Source organism: Strix uralensis, chromosome 27 (assembly GCF_047716275.1).
Source record: "Strix uralensis isolate ZFMK-TIS-50842 chromosome 27, bStrUra1, whole genome shotgun sequence".
Taxonomy (NCBI): domain Eukaryota; kingdom Metazoa; phylum Chordata; class Aves; order Strigiformes; family Strigidae; genus Strix; species Strix uralensis.
Genome location: NC_133998.1, coordinates 4,118,679 through 4,137,237, shown reverse-complemented (window position 1 = coordinate 4,137,237; position 18,559 = coordinate 4,118,679). Strand labels below are relative to the sequence as shown.

Here is an 18,559-nt window from a genome sequence, read left to right as displayed (position 1 = left end):
GGGCTCAGGGTGGGAAATGAAGGTGTTTAAATGAAGGTTTGGGATGATGCTATTTTAAGAGGTTCAATGTCAGCACGACCTCCAAGAGCTAGGAAGAAAGGCTACTGGAAGGCTCTGAAGCAGACTCCAAAAGGTAAGTAGCAAACCGGTGATTTAAAAGATAAAAGGATTTTAGAACCATCTCTGGTGATTTAAAAGACAAAAGGATTTTAGAACCACCCCTGGCTATTAGCAACCATGTTTCTCATGAACCGGCCAGCTAGAGCAAATCCTGGACCTTGGACACAAAAGCATTGCAAGCTCAGTTCTTAATTTTGGGAAGGGGGGCAACAACAGACCTCTTCTGCCTGGTTAACAGAGAGGAAGGAAAAGAGCACGCTGCTCTTCATCAGTCTCAGCTTCCCTTGGCTCAGTGTAATCAGTCTGCTTTACCCATCAGGCCTGGGAGTCACCTTCTCCTGCAGTCCAAAAGACTTTAAACTTAGAAATGAAGAGACTTCAACCCCCCAAAAAATGTAATTCTGAAGTGCTCAACAGCCTTTAATTCATTATGAACCTAGAGGCAGAGAAAAAAATATGCAAAAAATACATCACATCCTTAACCTAGGGGGAGAAAAAAAAAAAAATCATTATTTTTATAGCACATAATCAGACACTTACAAATATATTTCACTGGAGGGAGGGTAGGAATGTGCATTTCCTATTGCCTTTTCGATAGTCTGATGCACACAGGCCACCAATATGGTCATTATAGATAATCTGCACAAGTCATCCTAAACCGAAAAGAGGGATTTGAAAAGAAACAAAAAGGGAGAACCCTTGCGACAAGGAAGGGCGTTCTACAGTTCCAGGTTCATGTTTAAACATAACTCAGCATCTGAATATGGGGTGAGGAAACACACTTTGTTTTTACAATATAAATAGTATTTTAAAAAGGTACTACATATGAATACAGTAATAGCGCTATTTCAGTCAGGACTTCAACATGCAGAGGAAACTCCCCCTTACTCACAACCACTCATCCCATCCCACCCTTCCCCTCCCACCTCCAAAAAAAATCCTCTGCTGTTAAAATTCTCTTTCAATTGTTTTAAATATTTCTCTTGTGGCCTGGCAACATGCTTATTCTTTTATACAAGCAAGTCTACTAAATCATGTCTTAACCGACACGAGAAAGCTCTGTAGGAGTAACAACCGAGGCTTTTAAGAACCTTGCCAATTTTTAAAACTTTTATTAGTCTCAGTTTGTTTTTATTCTTGGAGACATCTAGTGAAAACGTCAAAAACTCAGAAATAAAAAAACCCTGTTTCAAACATCTTACAAACACGCACGCGTGCACACGCGCACAGACACGCACACACAAAGAAAATAACCCGTAGCAGAGGCAGTAAGAAATAAAGGGAACTCCAATTCTCCCAAGGGAGAACAAAAACCAAAATTAAAAACAAAAAATTGCTTTATTCTATCTCCACTCTTTCACTAGGACAGTTTAATACCCATTGAGTCTCTTAAGATGCTAATCTACCATCTGCTAGCCCACAAATCCTTCCCACTTATTCCCTTAAAGATCCAGCTATAGCATTGCTTAAAAACCTCTCCACAGAACAATGACCACCTTGCAAAGGGGCTTAAAAAAAAAAAAAGTTTAAAAAAGATAATATTGTCTCTTTCTCTCCAGTAATTTCAGGGAATTAAGTGGAAAAGATTGCTGTGCAGCGTTCTAGATAGCTCTGGTGTCTCACAGCGGCTTCTGCCAGGCCAAGGCATTGAGGTGAGTGGTACGACGTGCCCTTGCCCCCCTTTGCCCAGACACTGTGGAAGCCACGTCCCCTTTCCAACTCTGCACTAGGGCTGCCTTTTTCTTTCCCTCTGAATTGATAGAGGTCCTCCAAAGAGAGTGGAAGACTTTCCCGTGACTTCAGCAGGGTTTCAGATCAGGCTCTTTTACAAAACACTGCTCCATAACAGCTCTTCAACGGAGGTGATTTTCAAGTGTTCAAGTGGGAGCTGCCCACTCAATACTTTAGGATTTGTTTTTGCCTTTAATGCTCATTCAATTCTCAGTGAACTGAGTCCAATCAAATGAAGGGCTTGCGTTCCTCTTCCCCAGGAGTAACTCAAAGGCTCAGTCTTTACTTAAGTAAAGGATGTCACAACAATCAAAGATGTTTGGGGAATTTCTTCTTTAATAAGATAAAAGAAAAACATACAAACACCTCCCAGGCTTCTGTCATGGAATGATTCTCACAACTGTAAGGAGCACAACTCAAAAAAAAAAAAACAAAAAAACAAAAAAACAAAAAAAAAAAAAAAACAAGGAGACAAAGGAAAGAAAAAGGTTCCTATGGGAGACATGCCTACCAGAGAACTAGAGCAACCCCTCGATGGTCTAGTCCGCAGTGGGGAAGGGGGATGGCTCGTAAAGGAACTAACACAAGAAGCAGTAACAGAACACTTGCCAAAACGGAGTGGCATATTGTAACTGAAAGCCATGCTGATTTTTAACTAGAAAGCAACTGTGATGGCAAAGATGGGGAAGGAAGATGACAAGAATGACCAAAAACTGGCCATTTCTTCCCTAAGTCCCTTCCTGGTGACATGGCAGAAATACACACACCTATCACATGTCTTTAAGAGAACTAATGGTAAGAAACATCCCAGCTATGAAACATTTCTTTCCCCATCTTCCCCAGCTTACAAAGAAGATAGTGTTTCTTTACAAAAAAGAACCCAGAACTTTCCAGGACATCTGCTCTTGCTCTCTCCCCGCTGTAATATTAGTCACATTTCATTTGGGGTTGAGGGGGGAGATGTTGTTTAGTTTCTGTTTTAAAGCCATAATCTAAAAAAATGTTTTGTGGAAATTTTTGTTTTCCTATTTTTGTTTGCTTTTTTTTTTTAATAATGCTCATTTATAGAAAACTTCACAAAGGTGACGTCTATGTACAGAAAACACAATTCCAAAGGCTGCTTCAGTAGTCAATGTAATAGCACCTTTAAAGACAAAAGAGTTTGACATATTTTAAAAAGTCATTTAGTTAAACTTTAACCCTTTCCAAGCCTCATAAAAAGGAGCCAGTCACAAATTAGTATAAGCTCTTCCAAAGTCTCTGTGTGAAATGCTGTCTGAAGATTTTTCAAGCTCCCTAACTCTATGGGTCAGCAATGTCTGGCAAAGTAGAGGTAGCGTGCAGCCAGACAGGGTTTTCTTGCAGTCCAAACCAAGAGTAGAAGAAAAAAAATTCACAGCAGGCTATTGCACAAAGATGGTCTTGTATTCCACAGTTTCCAGGCTTAAAAAGGGTTAATTTAATATTTTTAATTAATCCGGGTTAAAACATGTTGCTCTGAGTTCCAGGCTGGTACTGTGTCTGCAACAGGCTCTCCATAAAGGCCAGGTAATCTGGGTTTTGTCCGTATTCTTCGGGATTTCTTGAATTCCCCAGCCGGGGGCGTTTAGCTGCTCTCACTTCATCTCCCGAAAATACATCTTCCTGAGGGGCCCCAGTGCTGAGGGACTGCAGGAGACACGAAAGTACAATCATTAGAGGCACAGCAGGAAAACAGGGAGAGACACGGGTGCAAAGCACGGAGCATGCCTGTGTAATACGACAGCAGGGACCGCAAGCTAACAACTTGGGTCAGAGTATTTCCGTAGAAAAATCAAACTCCAAAACATGCAAAGCACACGGCTGAAATTAAAAGTTCTGGGCTTCTGAAACCAAACTGGAAAGAGAGACCCTCAAGTTGCCTTCCTGCTGTTTCAGAACATCTCTCACTTCAGCTCCTGCCTTGCCAATTCTCTTTTTACTCCTATCCTCCTCTGCCTCTTCAGGTTATTCATTCCGAGTAGAAGGCACAGAGGAAATTGGGGCTTCCTTAATGTCTTTAAAACACAAGACCCACAGAAAGCATTTGGGGCTCACTGTACAAACAGTTGCTTCTGTCTTGCTCTTACACTCAAATGAGACGCATTTCTCGGTAGAAATTACCATCTATTGCTTTGTTCCTTTGTTCTGCTGTGCTACGTTAAGGCACTGTGAGCAGCACTTCCACAGAGCACAGTCTAATACTTCAGAAAGTACATGAGAAAAGCTTGAGCTTTCAACCAGACTTGAAACTTTCCTTCCAGTTTGCATTCCTTTCTCTGTAACTGTTATAAAGCCTGATGTCTCCACTGCAGAGAACACGTTTCTTTCCAAATCCTCTATTTCAGGGCTCCAATATGTTGTCTTCATTATTAGGGCAAGATTAAATAAACTGGACTATTGTGCACATCTTAGAAATTAATTCTAAGGCGCTTCCTTGCCACCAGAAGTCTTTCAAGGATAACAAGGTAATTATTAACCTCTAAAATTTATGTCATGAGGTCTTACTGAGATAAATAACCTCAAACAAGATGGAGAAACCATCGAGAGCTGCATTACAGAAAGCATTTTACAAGTGGTTTTGGGTAAAACCCTTGACGATTTCATGCCTAGGGGAACAAAAGTTTCCTCCAAATTGTCATCAGTTCTTCCACAGAACTGCCTGTCACCAGGCCATTTCTGACGATGTGCATCTCACTGCTGCTACCGGCCACAGAGCCACGGGGCCAGTGAACCACCAGTTTAACTTGGCACAGCAATTCATCTATTCTTAAGGGAAGGTTGGACCATTCTCTTTTTGTCTTGTAAAACAGACAAAAGCCCAGAGCCTTATCACAGGTTAACTTTGTGGATCTGTCCCTGTCCCGCCGTGGCTGACATTACAGACGTTTAGAATGAAGAAGAAAACTGTATATCCTCCATCTGCATAGAAACCAGTCTCATCATCTGTTTAAATGAGATGGCTTTAAAGGTTAAAGCACCAGGTTTGAAAACACCCAGCAAGTCTGGAACCAAAAAAGCTGTGAGATAAATCCCTCGTATTTTCTAGGCTCAATAATTCCATTGTATGCAGTTAAAGACAGCCTGATCTTTTAGATTAAGAGATTTATAGGTAAGAGCTACATTCTAAATCTCCTATTTGGTGAGAAATGGGGGCTTGGTCCCATGTCGCTAATCAGTTCTCCAGAAACCACTTAGCTGTAGACCAATTTATCTCCCCTCTGATTAAAGGCAACATTCAGACAGAATAGCAGTCCATATAACTAAAGTCATACGGTGTAAAATGACATGAACATAATCTTTTAGCCAGAGAAGACAGAAGTTAGATCTGAACACGTGAAAGGGAAAATCATTTAAATGCTTCTCAAGCATTTACAGCAAGGATTTCTTCTACTCTAGGTATTTTGTGTATTACAAGTGGTTTTACAGCCACAGAAGTTGGAGGCTGTATTTACCTAATGTCTAAACAATATGCTAAAAAAATGTGAATGAGTACTGCAGGCCACAGCCATTTTACTGTTTCTGTTACTTTGATACCCACCAGGCGAGACTTCACTCTCTTGGGAAGCTCTTCCTCCAAGGTATAAATATCACCACGTTTCACCATTAGTTGAGAACCATCTTCAAACTCAACCTGCAGAGTAGGCAGAAGATGAAATAAGAAATTGGCCTCTGCATTTTCAGTACTTGAATAGTCCATTCACGGTCCCTTCATAGGAATACCCTGGAACCGTCGGGGCCAGCTCCCATGGATGATCCCCCATTCCTGGCACTGCATGTCTCTAGGATTGCTGGTGAATGAGCATCCCTAAGCTGTGTTAAGGATGCTGAACCCAAAAAGTGCTGGTTTTGGTGCTGCTCAGGCACCCCTGTCTTATCTGGCCCCAATGGTTTCACTCAGTGCTCCTGTAGATCCTAAAATGTCTATCCTACATTTTCTCCAGCACCTCTGCTCCAACCTCCCAGTCAGAGCACTGAAGATTTCTACTGATTTTTTATTCAAAACCTGAAAAAAGAAGCTTTTCACTTATAATAAAAGGCAGCCCTGTATTCAGTAATAAGAACTTCTTTCATCTTAAACAAAGCATTTTCACACGCCATAAGGAAACAACTCCAGCTACTAAAATACATTTGTATTTTAACAAGCAGAAACAGTCGGCCAGGTACAAATGGTGGTAACTCCTCATGTCAAACCTTTTTTGCTAAGCACTGATTATATCATGAATTATGCATCAGGTGTTACAGGAATGTTTATTCATGGAAACGCGCATAGAAAAGTGTTAAAACTATTAAAAGTTTTTAAGAGATTCTCATTTCTTTTGCTCAAGACTTATTACGCTTTTCCGGGTAACGCAGAAGGACGTACACCGCAGTTTACTACGGGATGTCAGGTTCAGACCGGACAAATTCAGAAGGAAGAAAGCAGCTGTGCTCTGAACTCCTCCTCCTGCGCAGCCCAGGTCCTGCAGCTCATCAGTTATGCGAGTGCAGCGACTGCTGAGGCCCCTTAACTGCGCAGCGTGCATCAGCTGGAATAACTACGCAGGTGGGAGAACAGGCTGTGAAAGATGAGCTCTGCTGAGGTGGTTTAAGATGCTACCGGTCCCATTTCCTCTCTGGTTTTACAGAGCACCACTACCGTGGCAGTCAGAAGGGAACAGGAATTAGGAAGTTTAACTGTGGAGGCGTAAGCAGATTGCTGCCTGCCGTTCCCACTGCACCAGCTCCATTTCTAGCAGAAGGGCAGGATGTGGAACCCAGGGCGGCGCCGTCTTAAACTACTACAGAGCGGTTGGACCTTGTTTATTTAAGTTCCAAATTAGTGACAGGGGTTAGACCCGTTGTGAACACACATCAGAGCAAGTTACAAGACAGTCATTTGGGCTCAATTGTTTTAAGAAATATATACATCTAATCTTAGCACACAAAACCAGACTTAAGAGATGCGAACCGGGAAGCTACTGCAAAATAAGACAAGTTTAAAACACAAAAGCTAATCCACGCTGTCTTCCTACGAACACACTTATTTCATAACAAAACTGTTTCTTGTGCTTTTAAATATAATCCTGTTCCAAAACAGATAAAGAGATGCACCACAAGTACTGAAAAACCATCTAGACAGGGAACCAATGTGGAAAGCTGTCCAGGCCCTTTTCCCCATGGAGCTGAGCTCTACTTACAGGTAACTGCATGATTTGAAAAACACAGACTCCTCATGCATATTTTTCTGTCATCTGGCACTATCAGTGGAATAGCCTATTTCAAATTATTGTACCTTCGAGAAATCAATGACAATTTCCTATACTGTGATTAAACTGGAAAGCATGCATAACAATAGATCTTTATGGAACTATATATTGTACTTATTCATAACCAGGGTCACCTCAGATCACGTCTTCTCTGAAGCAGTTAACATCCATTATACACACCAAAAAGACTGTTAACTGCCAAGGTGGATTATTGTGCTCTTTGCACACAGATATGAAACACTCTGTGCAGAAAGGATAGAAACCAGAACCCCGTTTCAAACAAATACAAGATATGGGACTTCCTCTGCCTTTTGTCCAGAGGCATTATCTTTAAGAGATAACAATTATTTGCAAATTTCAGCATATATTTTTCAAAAGAATGTGCACAAAGTATACTTTTCAAATCACTGTAATTTTCAACTTCTTGGTACCATTTAAAAAGGATTTAATCAAATGAAGGCACTGCATTTTATAAAACCTTCTGTGCTGAAATACTAACACAGTGTACCTGGTTAAATCTTCCTTTACTGACTATTACAACCTTGACAAACAAAAACCCCATATGTGGAACAGACTCAAAGACAAAAAAACTGGCTGCTGTTTTTTTCACCTTATAAACAGCGATGGTGAGAGTGTATGAGACTAGAGACTGAAGGTTTCCAATTCCTCACACAACAGCAGCAGGACATTATTCCCACATGCTGCTGCTGCTCCACAAAGTACCTTCCCAACCAGAGGATTATTCCCCGCCTTGCAGTAGTCTCCCAACCCATCATTTCCCTTAGATCCTCTGAAAGCATCGAGTTAAGTTGTAATGATGTAGATATTGACCCATGGGGAACTACAGACAACAAGCTCAGCTCCAGCCATAGGACAGCCATCAGGGAGCAGTGTGAGTAGGTCACTTTTGACCTGAGCCATAAGGAAAAGGGCAAATTTTTTTTTGTGTCTTAAGCAGATACAGTCTAGACATATGTCTATCCATACATCCACGTTCTGCCACAGAAAACCTTTACCCCATCCTATTTTAACACTCTAGTTCTCTTCAGACTACCAGCAGTATTTATTCCAGAAGGCAAATTCTCCCTTCATGACCAGAGCAAGCATTCAGCACTAGTGAGCTGTACAAATTGAGCAAGAATCAGACATGCTGCCACGAAGTACGTGGGTACTCTCCCATACTCACCTGGTAAATCTGACTGATCTGGGCTGCAATAAACTTGGCCTTGTAGATAATTCCATCTGTCCACTGCAGTTGAACCAACTCGCCCTCCGCAGGGGGCCCCATCTGGATGCAGTCTCTGCTCTGAAGACACAGAGTGAAAAAGGTCAGACAGCCAACACCAACAAAGCTCAAGAACTTGGGAAAGAGGGGTGGTAAAATCACTGCTCAAGGAAGTTGCTACGTCACACTATAATTATGTATAAGAAAGTTTCTGCACTGGTGATTAATTGCCATCATCTCAAACAAAACCATTAAGCAGTGAGAGACCAGAAAAAAACCACTTGCACCTCCTTCTGGTGACAGTGCTCAGTTCTAGGAAACTTCTCATTACAAATCCCCAAACATCAAACCTCCCATATCAACAAAAACAAGCGGGGTGACCTGCTCTGCTTCACATGGCGAATCAATGGCACGATCAGGAAGAGAAAGCGTGAGTTGACAAGTCAGACTCTTCCAGACATTCCTTCTATTAAGTGAATTCCCTATTTTGAATCAGAAGTGCTTATAAACAATCTGCTTCCCCCATGAATCACACTTGTCAGTTGAAAAATAAGAGATTATTCAACCGCAAAACAAACAGGATGCAACTTAAAACAAACATTGCTTTCTGTTAAGTCATCTGCATATAGCAAAATCACATCTTTGTAAAGGAACAAAAAAAAAATGAAATGAGATAATGTCATAAACAAGAAGAACAATAATGAAGAGTATATGAGTTTTTCTAAGCAAGCAGCAACTTCAGTTTTTAATTATTTTTTTTTACGTTTTACTTCATTGTTCCACCCCAAAGTGCACGCATTACACTTTGTACTCATCTATAACAGTAATAGTCTCCACAGAGAGCTGCTTACAATAATGCTTTCTGGGTAAACGTTGTCACTGTATGAACCATCATCAAAGTTTACTTCGTAGAAAGTCTGTGTTGTCATGCCAATCACTTTACATCTGTAGTAGAGTCCATTCCGGTTCTTTGTAATCACAGTCTGTCCAAGGGTCACCTCCCTTCGAAACTGAATCTGCATTATAGAGAAAAGGGAATAATTTGCAATTTGCAATCATAAAAGCTGAGTCACAAATAGAGGTGCAGAGAAACTGTTCTTAAGAAAAAACCCCAAAAAATTAAAACAAACACACACCAATAAACAACCAAACACCAGAAAACAAAATCCTCAAAACAAACCCACATACATTCTGGTTAGCTGCTTTGTGTTTGAAGCAAGTGATGGACACAACATAGGGCCAGTCGTCTGGCTCCATGGGCACGCCGGCTGCGTGTGCGCAGGTCACGTGGAAGGACGTGGAGCAGTGCTCGTACGAGCACTGGATGCAGGCACCAGACACTTTCTTCATCCGTTTCCGACAGTACACACATTTCTGAGAAGAAACACGGGTTAATGTTATGCAGGCAGTCAACAGCAGCTTTAACACAACGTACGGCACCCTGCTTGCTGGCGTGGTGGAAGAGTCTGTATCAGTGCCTGGGGCCCAGAAGCCACAGCCAAAAAATGGTGATGTTTGCTGCCGAGGGGTCTGTCCAATACTTCCAGAATTGCCTACATACGCTTGCCTAGAATCACTCATGCACCAAGAAGTAACAGCAGATACCAACTTATCATTCCCTTGAGCATAACATCTACCAGGAACTCAACCCTCCAGCACCACGCTGGAGAGCGAAGCAGAGTGAAATCCAATTTGCAGCTGTGCTCACTGGAGGGCTGAGAGACAGGGAGGGCATAACAGGCAAACACACACCAGTAGTGTCAGGGAACTGCTACAACTCCATGTAGCTCCTTCGATGTAGGACATGGACCTATGTTAATTCAAACAGCAGCTGGATCTTCACAGGTACACGGCTAGAAAAGAGTTTCATTTTTCGAAAGAACAGAACACAGAATAACTGTGTAATAATTTGTTCTATTATATTTAATGGAACATTATAGCTATTAGATCTAATAGAATATTATTTTATGTAATGGAACAAAAATATTGTATGTTTATTTTACACACATAAACACATCAACCAAATATTCTATTGGTATCCACGTCAGATTAGCTATTGTAGATAAGTCACTCGCTGTTTTGCAAACAGAAGAAATAAACACATTGTGTCAAACACCGAAAGTGCAAAGGAAAAAAAGGTATTAAATCTTTCAGTACTTTTAAAACTCATTTTCTGCAAAGCAGATCCAGTTATTAGGCTAATCTAATCAGACAGCACTTAGGGGGACACTTTAAAAAGAAATCTGAATTTTTTCAAAGCTGAAAATCATCAGCCTTATGGCACTGTAGACTTGGCAGCAAGCGTTAAGTGTCAGTGGGAAACGACATACATTTCCTCATTGCCTCACAGCACCAAATTCTTGTTGCCAGCTCCTCAGAAATACAGAAGACTGGATTTTGGGAAGCCCAGTCTAAAGAAATTGAAGTTGGACACTTGTGTAATGTTTCCAGGAAACTCTTTGGAAACGTCATTCTTAGCTTTTAACATTTTAAGTCTAGGAAATGTGTCGCTGATTAACAGCAGCTTCTTTACCATAGCTGAGGCTTGGACAAGGCAAAGCAGGGAAAAATTAATATCACACACGTGAGACAAACATGCATTTTACTTGTTAGAAAGAATGGCTCATATAAATAAAATCCTGAGAGATGTTATATGCCCATGAATCTGACTATACAGCTATGTGATTTATTTATTACAAAGAAATAATTTCCACATGTAAGGATGAACAGAGGAAAACAGTAATTTTTAGTGCCTGTGTCTAGATGACCATCTCCGAAGCACACACCCAGCTTGCTTCAGCCACTGCCCCCCAGGTTTGACCGCCCACCTCCCTCTCAATCCATCTACTCACCTAAACATAAGTGTCCTATAAACACACTATGAAACCATGAAAGACTTGTTCTTCTCTCTGCAGTGTCTGATACTAAACAGAGCCTTTCTTCCCCTCTTTCACTCTTCTTGGCCTCTCATTTACCTCACTCCCATTAAAGCAGTGCTGAAGGTATGCAACATTACAAAACACGCGACCTAAATTTTAAGATCCATATGAATTACTACATCCCATAGGATTAGAAATGTAACATAAGCTGCCCAAGATCACACAATAAGCTTCCAGATGATCTCAGCTATCTTTAAAGTGTACCCTTAAAAATATGAAGTGGTATCGTATTATAAACTACCCAGTAAATGCAAAAGAATTGCCAAATTTCAATCTTTTGTTTGTGTTATCATAGCTAGGAGCCAGGGCCCCGCTGCACTAGCTACAACACACTGCCAAGACAAATAAAAGACCATTCCCTCTCTGAAGAGTATTTCTCTTCCTTGAAAGCAAAACACGCAGAAGAAAGGGAGGTGCATTTTTTCCTATTTCTCTGCAACGTCACCCCTCCCTGGCTGGGGTCTGCCCCACATGTCCATGAAATACGTCAAATTCACTTCCTGGGAATTAACTGAAGTCAGTATGTTTACACCAAAGATTAATTTGGCCTTTTTACTTAAACTAACAAAAGCCAGGAAATTCAAAGCCAGAGCCTTAGTGTTACCAGAATGTGTTTTTTAGTATTTAATAAGCTATGCCTTTATCGCTCTGTAAACCATGTTCAAAAGCTAGATAAGCACCACAGCAAAGTGCACAGCAGGAACACGGCACTGAAAGCAAGTCAATAGCAATGAGATCTCATTATTAAACTGTCAATACCTAATTCTCTCGCCAGCAGGGACAACTGCTGATATACAGCGTGCTCAATACCACTTCTCAAGGGAGCATTAACCCTCCAGTATCAGGAATCTGCCTTTATTGATGCGAACAGGATTCTTCCAAGCCAGAAGGATTAGCATGCACCTAATGACACCCCAGCAGCAAGACAAACTCCTTGTGACAGGCAGAAGAGCTACACCAACGGAATAGTCAGAGCAAATATGATCAAAGGATAAAGAAAAACGTGAGCTACAGAGAGACTGAAATGTAGAAGATGGTGGAAGGGGTGAAAACGCAGATGATCTGGAAGTGGGGGAGATGGGATGGACAGAAGCACCAAGTGCCAAGTGCTGTGGTAAAGCAGCACATGTAGATTTAAAGACATTTTCTGTGGGAGGGGAGGTACTAGAGAGGTCTAAAGCACAGGAGAAAAAAAGTCTTCAGAATAAACGCACACCGGAGAGTCGGGTCATAGCTGAGAGTAAGAAATGGGCTGTCTCCTGCATGATGAACGCTGCAATTCATTTACTCCACTGAGGAATGACAGCTAATTATTCCAAATTTCCACGTCATAAATAATTTATGCTCACAGGCCCGTAATACACCATTAATCAGGAAGCACGCAAACTGCATTCTTTAAAATGATGCAATACCCACAAATGGACTGAAAAGTCTATGCTTGAAAGGGGAGGCCTGATGCATGCTCTAAGAACAGGAGATACTCTTCAAACTGATCACTGCAATTGCTTGTTACCTCAGGCCCCTCACAGTAACATAAAAAAATACAAACGTATTAAAAAATTAAAAAAAAAAATAATTAGATAACCCCTACCCCCCCACCTCTTTCCTTCATTACCTTCACCCATTCACTTCAACTGTCCTCAGCCTTCACATCATTCCTTCTCCCCTTTTCCATCTTTTTCAGCAAAGGCCATCTCTCCAAAGTCATCAGACCCAACACCACCACTTTTTAGTCACCTTCAGTTTATCTTCCTAAATGCAGCTGCACACCTCCAAAAACAGACACCCCCCAGCTCCTCGAATGACTCGTGGGCTCCATGAACTACCTGCAAACTCCTACAAAGAATCCTAAGACTCTCCATAACAGCTCACGAGTCTGCTTCTCCACATAATCTTATCCAATCTAAATTTCCTTTGCACTTCACACACTACACCAATGCTGCTGCTATAAGCACCACTGCCTTTACATTCTGCCATCCAAATTAAATTTTATGTCTTTACCTAGTTCATAACTCTAAAACCCACTCAATTTTAGCTCCAGATAATTTATTTGCTTTCTTTCCTGTAACAAATGACACTCAAAGCCACAATGTATGTGGTGACAACACCAATTGTTTTCAAGAGACATCGACAGGGCGTGCGAACATACTGTAAAGTTCGACAAGTACAGACCAACAGGGAAGGAGGATTTTTATAATCAGTCTAAATACAACAATACTTGCCCTGATGACATTCTTGAACACAGAATAATTAGGCTGAAGGTCTAATTCTTACATCCCAACAGCTGGGCCAGCTGTATAGCAGCACCAGACATCTTACAGAGGGGGCACACTGGCATGCAGACAGAAACTCAAGACCAAGACCTGAACCTGTGTCCAAAGCTACCTGGACTAGCCAACACACTCTGCTGGCAGAGTCATGACAGATCCTGGCAGAAATAAAACAGCATTACACCTCTAGAAAAGTTACTCTGATTATGATGAAGCAACGTGCAGCACCATCCATGCTAACATTTTCCAAGTGAAGTGCTTAAAGCCAGGCTTTGTCAAGAATTGAGCTACAAACCAGGCTCTTACTAACTTCAGCATAAGGAACAGGTGTCTGTAAATCACATCATTAGACGGTGTCAGTCAAGGTACTTGATATAAAAATTCTCTACCTTTCCTGAGACATGAAGAAAACATGAAGTGTGAATGAAATACAGTGCTGAAGAAATCAACAAAACGATGAAGCTTTAATTCAGGAAGAGAACAGAAAGACATGTAGCAAGTCTGTGCAAGGCTTTGGCTGGCAGAGCCAACGCTCCGGAGCAGAATGAGGCAACAGTTTTACGTATGTTAACACTGCCCTGGCTCTACAGGATTGTGAGGCAGCCACAGAAGAGTTAAAGAATTAAGTCATGTTTCCTTGAGAGGCTCCATTAAGCAATAAAAGTGAGTCTTGTGTAAAAGGATTTTTAGTTCATCGTTACAAGTGCTGGTAATGAAGAGGATGCATGCTGGAAATGTCAGATGATCCATAAAGAACCACTGCTGCAAGATTTATCACTCTCGCATCACATTGCTCCATCACTCCACCTGAATAATGAATGCTTTTTACGTTCACATTTGTGTACAAAACCCATTTGCACAACAGAGAAATAACTCTGGAAGCAGACAGATTCTTCCTCCTCTCTCATCCAGGCTGGGCTGCCTGCACTAAATAGCTGTGCAGTTAACAAATACATCAACGCTAACCAATGTATCACTGCTACATCACCTTCCCCCGTACCACACTCCCAACTGTCGCCCAGCTGACTTCTCTACAAAAAAAGCAGCAAAAGCACAATTTATTTTGCAACAACACACTATAGTGATGGGGCATTAACTAACATTAAGATTAATTGCTCTAAACTAATGAATCATCCATTACTAATCCCTAATGCAACTAAATTACAAGTTGTAGCTGGACTTTCATTAAAATCTTTGCAGTCTCGCCTTGCAGTCATGTCCACAAAGAAATGTTTATTAATTGCTACAAGAGATTTCTTGACAGAAAAGAGAAATATTGTAAAGAAAGACGAATCAAATTACAGATGAACAAGTCAGCAATATGTCAGCTTCTTTCTAGTTACCACATCCCTTCGCGCTCCCGCTATGCAGTACTAAACGGAGCTTTCAGGTTGTTTAGACCTGACTGCCAGGTGGGTAAGCGGCCCAGACTCTGCCTAGGGTAAGAGCACACTCCTTGGTTTGTCACAGCACTGAGACAGCACCTCATCAGACATCCAAATGATACAGCTTCTTGGTGCATTTGTTGGAAATAAGAGCAAGAACATCACCTCCAATCTCAGCTACTTTATGATCCCACACAATGTTTGGCTGTCTAGTTAAAGCCTTTTTTTTTTTTTTTGGCTCTTGTTCACAAACACTCTCCACAGGTAAAAGACACCTACCAGTCTCAATCTCTGCTCTGGAATAGCACTGATATCCACAGGATGACGCTCTATTACATTGAGAAAACGGGCCTCGGGGACAGCAATAGCACAGATTATATGAACCCAACTGGGGAAAAAAAAAAAAAGTGAGAAGACAAATCAGAGTCCACCATTACTTGAATTAAATACTCAAGAGGGCAGTTAACATTTCTCTGGCTCCCTCAGTATCAAGGCATATTTATGGTGGCTGGCAGCCTTGGCAACATTATCAACTGACTGTTAATCACAGTCATACAAGGTAAATGTCTCTGGAAAAACAGGGATCAACCTTCCAGGCATCTGATCTTGCATGATACTAAACATTCTCTGAAAATACTTTTCTCTAAGAATAAACCAAATTTAACAGCTTTCAGAGCCATGTTACCTGCTACCTCTGCTTTTGAGAAGCCTGGTGCAAAGTGTAAGACAGCACAGACAAGCTCATCCTGCCAAGTCAGCAAGTAGCAAAGTTACCTCCATAACGCCCAAACCAGCTGCTACACTGAGCATCAAGACCAAACTCACCACACCAGAACATTAGATGCAATATGGAAGGACAAAATATTTAAAAACACCACTTACCGCCCATCAGTGGTCATCTGAAGAGCTCCTCCCCTGAGATTACACAGGCAACATTCCTGTAGGAACAAAACTCCTTCAGAGCTGGACCAAAAATCTGACAGACTGCCTATCCTTCCCAAAAAATTACTACACTGCATCTGGGATGCAAAGGCAAACCGTACCCTCCCACCACCCATCTCTGTTGAAGTATCTAATTAATTTCCACAGTAAGTTTTCTTTTGGCTCCAGAAGAGAAGATGCTTACCGCTGCCCATGCGTTGGCTGAGCACCGTGAGCAAGACCAACCTTCATTCACCAAGTCCGGACGTATTCCGTAACAGCCTGAAAGAAACAAAGTTATATTCTTCAGAGTTTTGCTAACATATCTGTACTATTGACTCGTTGACTTTTCAATTCAGAAGTATCTCTGAAATCAAGTGTAGCATTCGACTAATTATATTCGATAGTCCAGGTTCAGACAAAAGTCTTAAGGAAGGTCAAATTTGGGAAGGGGGGCAGAATTTGGGACCAGAAGGTCTAAAAATGAACAAAAAAAACCCCACACACAGGTAACCCTCAACGTTTTTTTTTTTCTCCTCTTTTGCAAGGACTACAATAGGAGTACTTTGATTCTTCAGGCAAGAGCTGGGCTCAAAAGTGATGCCACTACTGCTGGGACGCACTCACACATTAGAACAGTTAAGACCACTGAATTTTAGCATGATTGAAGCAGTCATCTTTGCCAAGTGGTATTGTGAGGAAGGACAAACCCAGTAATATTGCAAGGAAATTAAATACATGCATTTCGCATATTTAACAGTATTTAAAATAATACTAATTTCTGGTTATACAAAGTGTTAGACACATCTGATTTTACAGAGCATCAATTACTGTAATAAGCAAGCACCAAATCCTCCTACATACTTCTCTGCAGCACCAAAATAGTAAAGTAGTATTATACCCATTATAAAGACAGGGAAAGAAGACTAAAAATCCCTTAGAACTCTGTAAAAGGCACTGAGGTTTGCCACTCAAGATAATGGGGGAAAGACACTGAAATAGTTTTGAAAAAGTGGATCTATGCGATTCCTGTAAGCTTGCACAGTGAGCAGAGAATTAAACGTATCACAGATTGCTGGCCAGCATCCTAATTAACACACAGCTCATCTCACAGATTTTACCTATCCTAATAAAACCGAACATAAAATTTCAACTAGGAATGACAGCCTCAAATTACTGAATGAAACTTAAAAGAAGTTATCAGAAAGCACTGAGATTGCCACAATAACCTGATTTATAAAAATCATCCACTTAACCAGATAAACATTATGTCAAAAAAAGTCAATAATATAGATCCGCAGCTGTTTTCCACATCTGAAGTCTCTTTTCATCATACAGCAAATCAAGCAAGCAGATTCAACCCAGTCCTAGAAAATGGGCAGGGGCATTCAGTCTAAAAAACTGATCCGGAAATTCAGCTGAAAGAAACAAACACCCTTAACTGAAATACTGCTGGAGCTCAAAATGGTGTAGAAAAGGCTGAAATTTCAGTATTGATTTCTTGCTTCAGGACCACAGGTAGCTGGAGTATGGGATCTGAGGGGAGAAATAGTCACACTTACTGAACACCAGACTGCCCCATAAGGATGATCCTAACAGAACAAGAAAATCATGTTCTTTTTTTGGATTTTGTCAACACCTTAAAAGCCCAGAAAGCTTCACAAAAACTTTCTTCTCTGTACGTCCTTGCTGTTGTCATAATCTAGCACAGCTGGGTGAGGGCACTTCTCAATAACAAGCAGCCTGCCGACTGGTTTTACAGCATGCTGCCAGATTAGCCAAAATACACCTCAACGCTGCAATCCTATAATAAAAGCAAATGGATTCTCTGCAGCAAAGTCAAAGGGATATCACAGTCTAGAAGTACAAACAGCAACAAGGAAACAAGACGACACTGGAGACTACATCAGACTAGATTTAACTTCTGTCCTATCCTCAAGGGTAGAGCACAGCCAAAACAGAAAACTAAACTCTGTCTGAGACTGCAGATTAACATCACCTTGCCCACAGCCCTCTGTCCCTACATAGTTTGGCCACTGAAACTATTTTGATAGATTGAAGACATATGGACATACAAGATGCAGCATCTCTGTTCTGACTGCATCTGTGAAGTAAGAAAGCAGTCTTTATCTTCATGCTCACTCTGCATCACCTGCTCTTATTAGCCAGAAGTGACCATAATCACAGATGCAGTACAGAAATAAAAAGTTGCATTCTAGTTCCCCACAAGAGACAGTCATGCTGAGCTGCACAGTGACCTGCGGACTATAAAATTGGAACAACAAAAGTAATTCCAGCTGATGCAAGTTAAATAAGATTTCCCATCTGTCAAGATCAAATAGCTGAACAGTAATTCGTCACATTTCCTAGCACGAGTGCAAATGTTAACTAGATGTCGTACAATCTACAGTGAAGGTATACTCCACCAGGATTAATCAGATCTTTTAGACATAACTATCAGGGAAACAAATAGACATATGTTCTTTTTTGTAATCAAGTGCCATTCCTATAAACAGTAACACAGATGCTAATAAAATATATCTCAAACTACTCCATAATCTCTGATGCACGCAAGAACAGTACAACCTTACCCAGCAGACCAATATTTGAACAAGCGAAAAGAGCGCTATCAGCTTTGTGATTGCTGCTTTATTACAAAAACTGAAAGATAACAAAAGAAATAATCTTTTCTGTGAGACAG

The 18,559-nt window shown here is 41.1% G+C and overlaps 1 protein-coding gene across 3 annotated transcripts in view; it reads right to left on the bottom strand.

Annotated features, from left to right (window-relative positions):
- Positions 1 to 1,212: 1,212 nt before the first annotated feature.
- KDM4B (lysine demethylase 4B) overlaps positions 1,213 to 18,559 on the bottom strand; it is a 92,780-nt gene continuing 75,433 nt past the window's right edge. For 2 of the 3 annotated variants that reach the window (XM_074851689.1, XM_074851690.1), the window contains 8 exons: positions 16,064 to 16,140; positions 15,820 to 15,875; positions 15,217 to 15,325; positions 9,532 to 9,717; positions 9,195 to 9,359; positions 8,305 to 8,424; positions 5,411 to 5,503; positions 1,213 to 3,519 (listed from right to left, as the gene is read on the bottom strand). In XM_074851689.1, coding sequence (XP_074707790.1) covers positions 3,334 to 3,519; positions 5,411 to 5,503; positions 8,305 to 8,424; positions 9,195 to 9,359; positions 9,532 to 9,717; positions 15,217 to 15,325; positions 15,820 to 15,875; positions 16,064 to 16,140 — 992 coding nt within the window. In that variant the 3' untranslated portion in view covers positions 1,213 to 3,333. The remainder of the gene's footprint in view (positions 3,520 to 5,410; positions 5,504 to 8,304; positions 8,425 to 9,194; positions 9,360 to 9,531; positions 9,718 to 15,216; positions 15,326 to 15,819; positions 15,876 to 16,063; positions 16,141 to 18,559) is intronic. The other variant, XM_074851691.1, reaches the window with a different exon arrangement.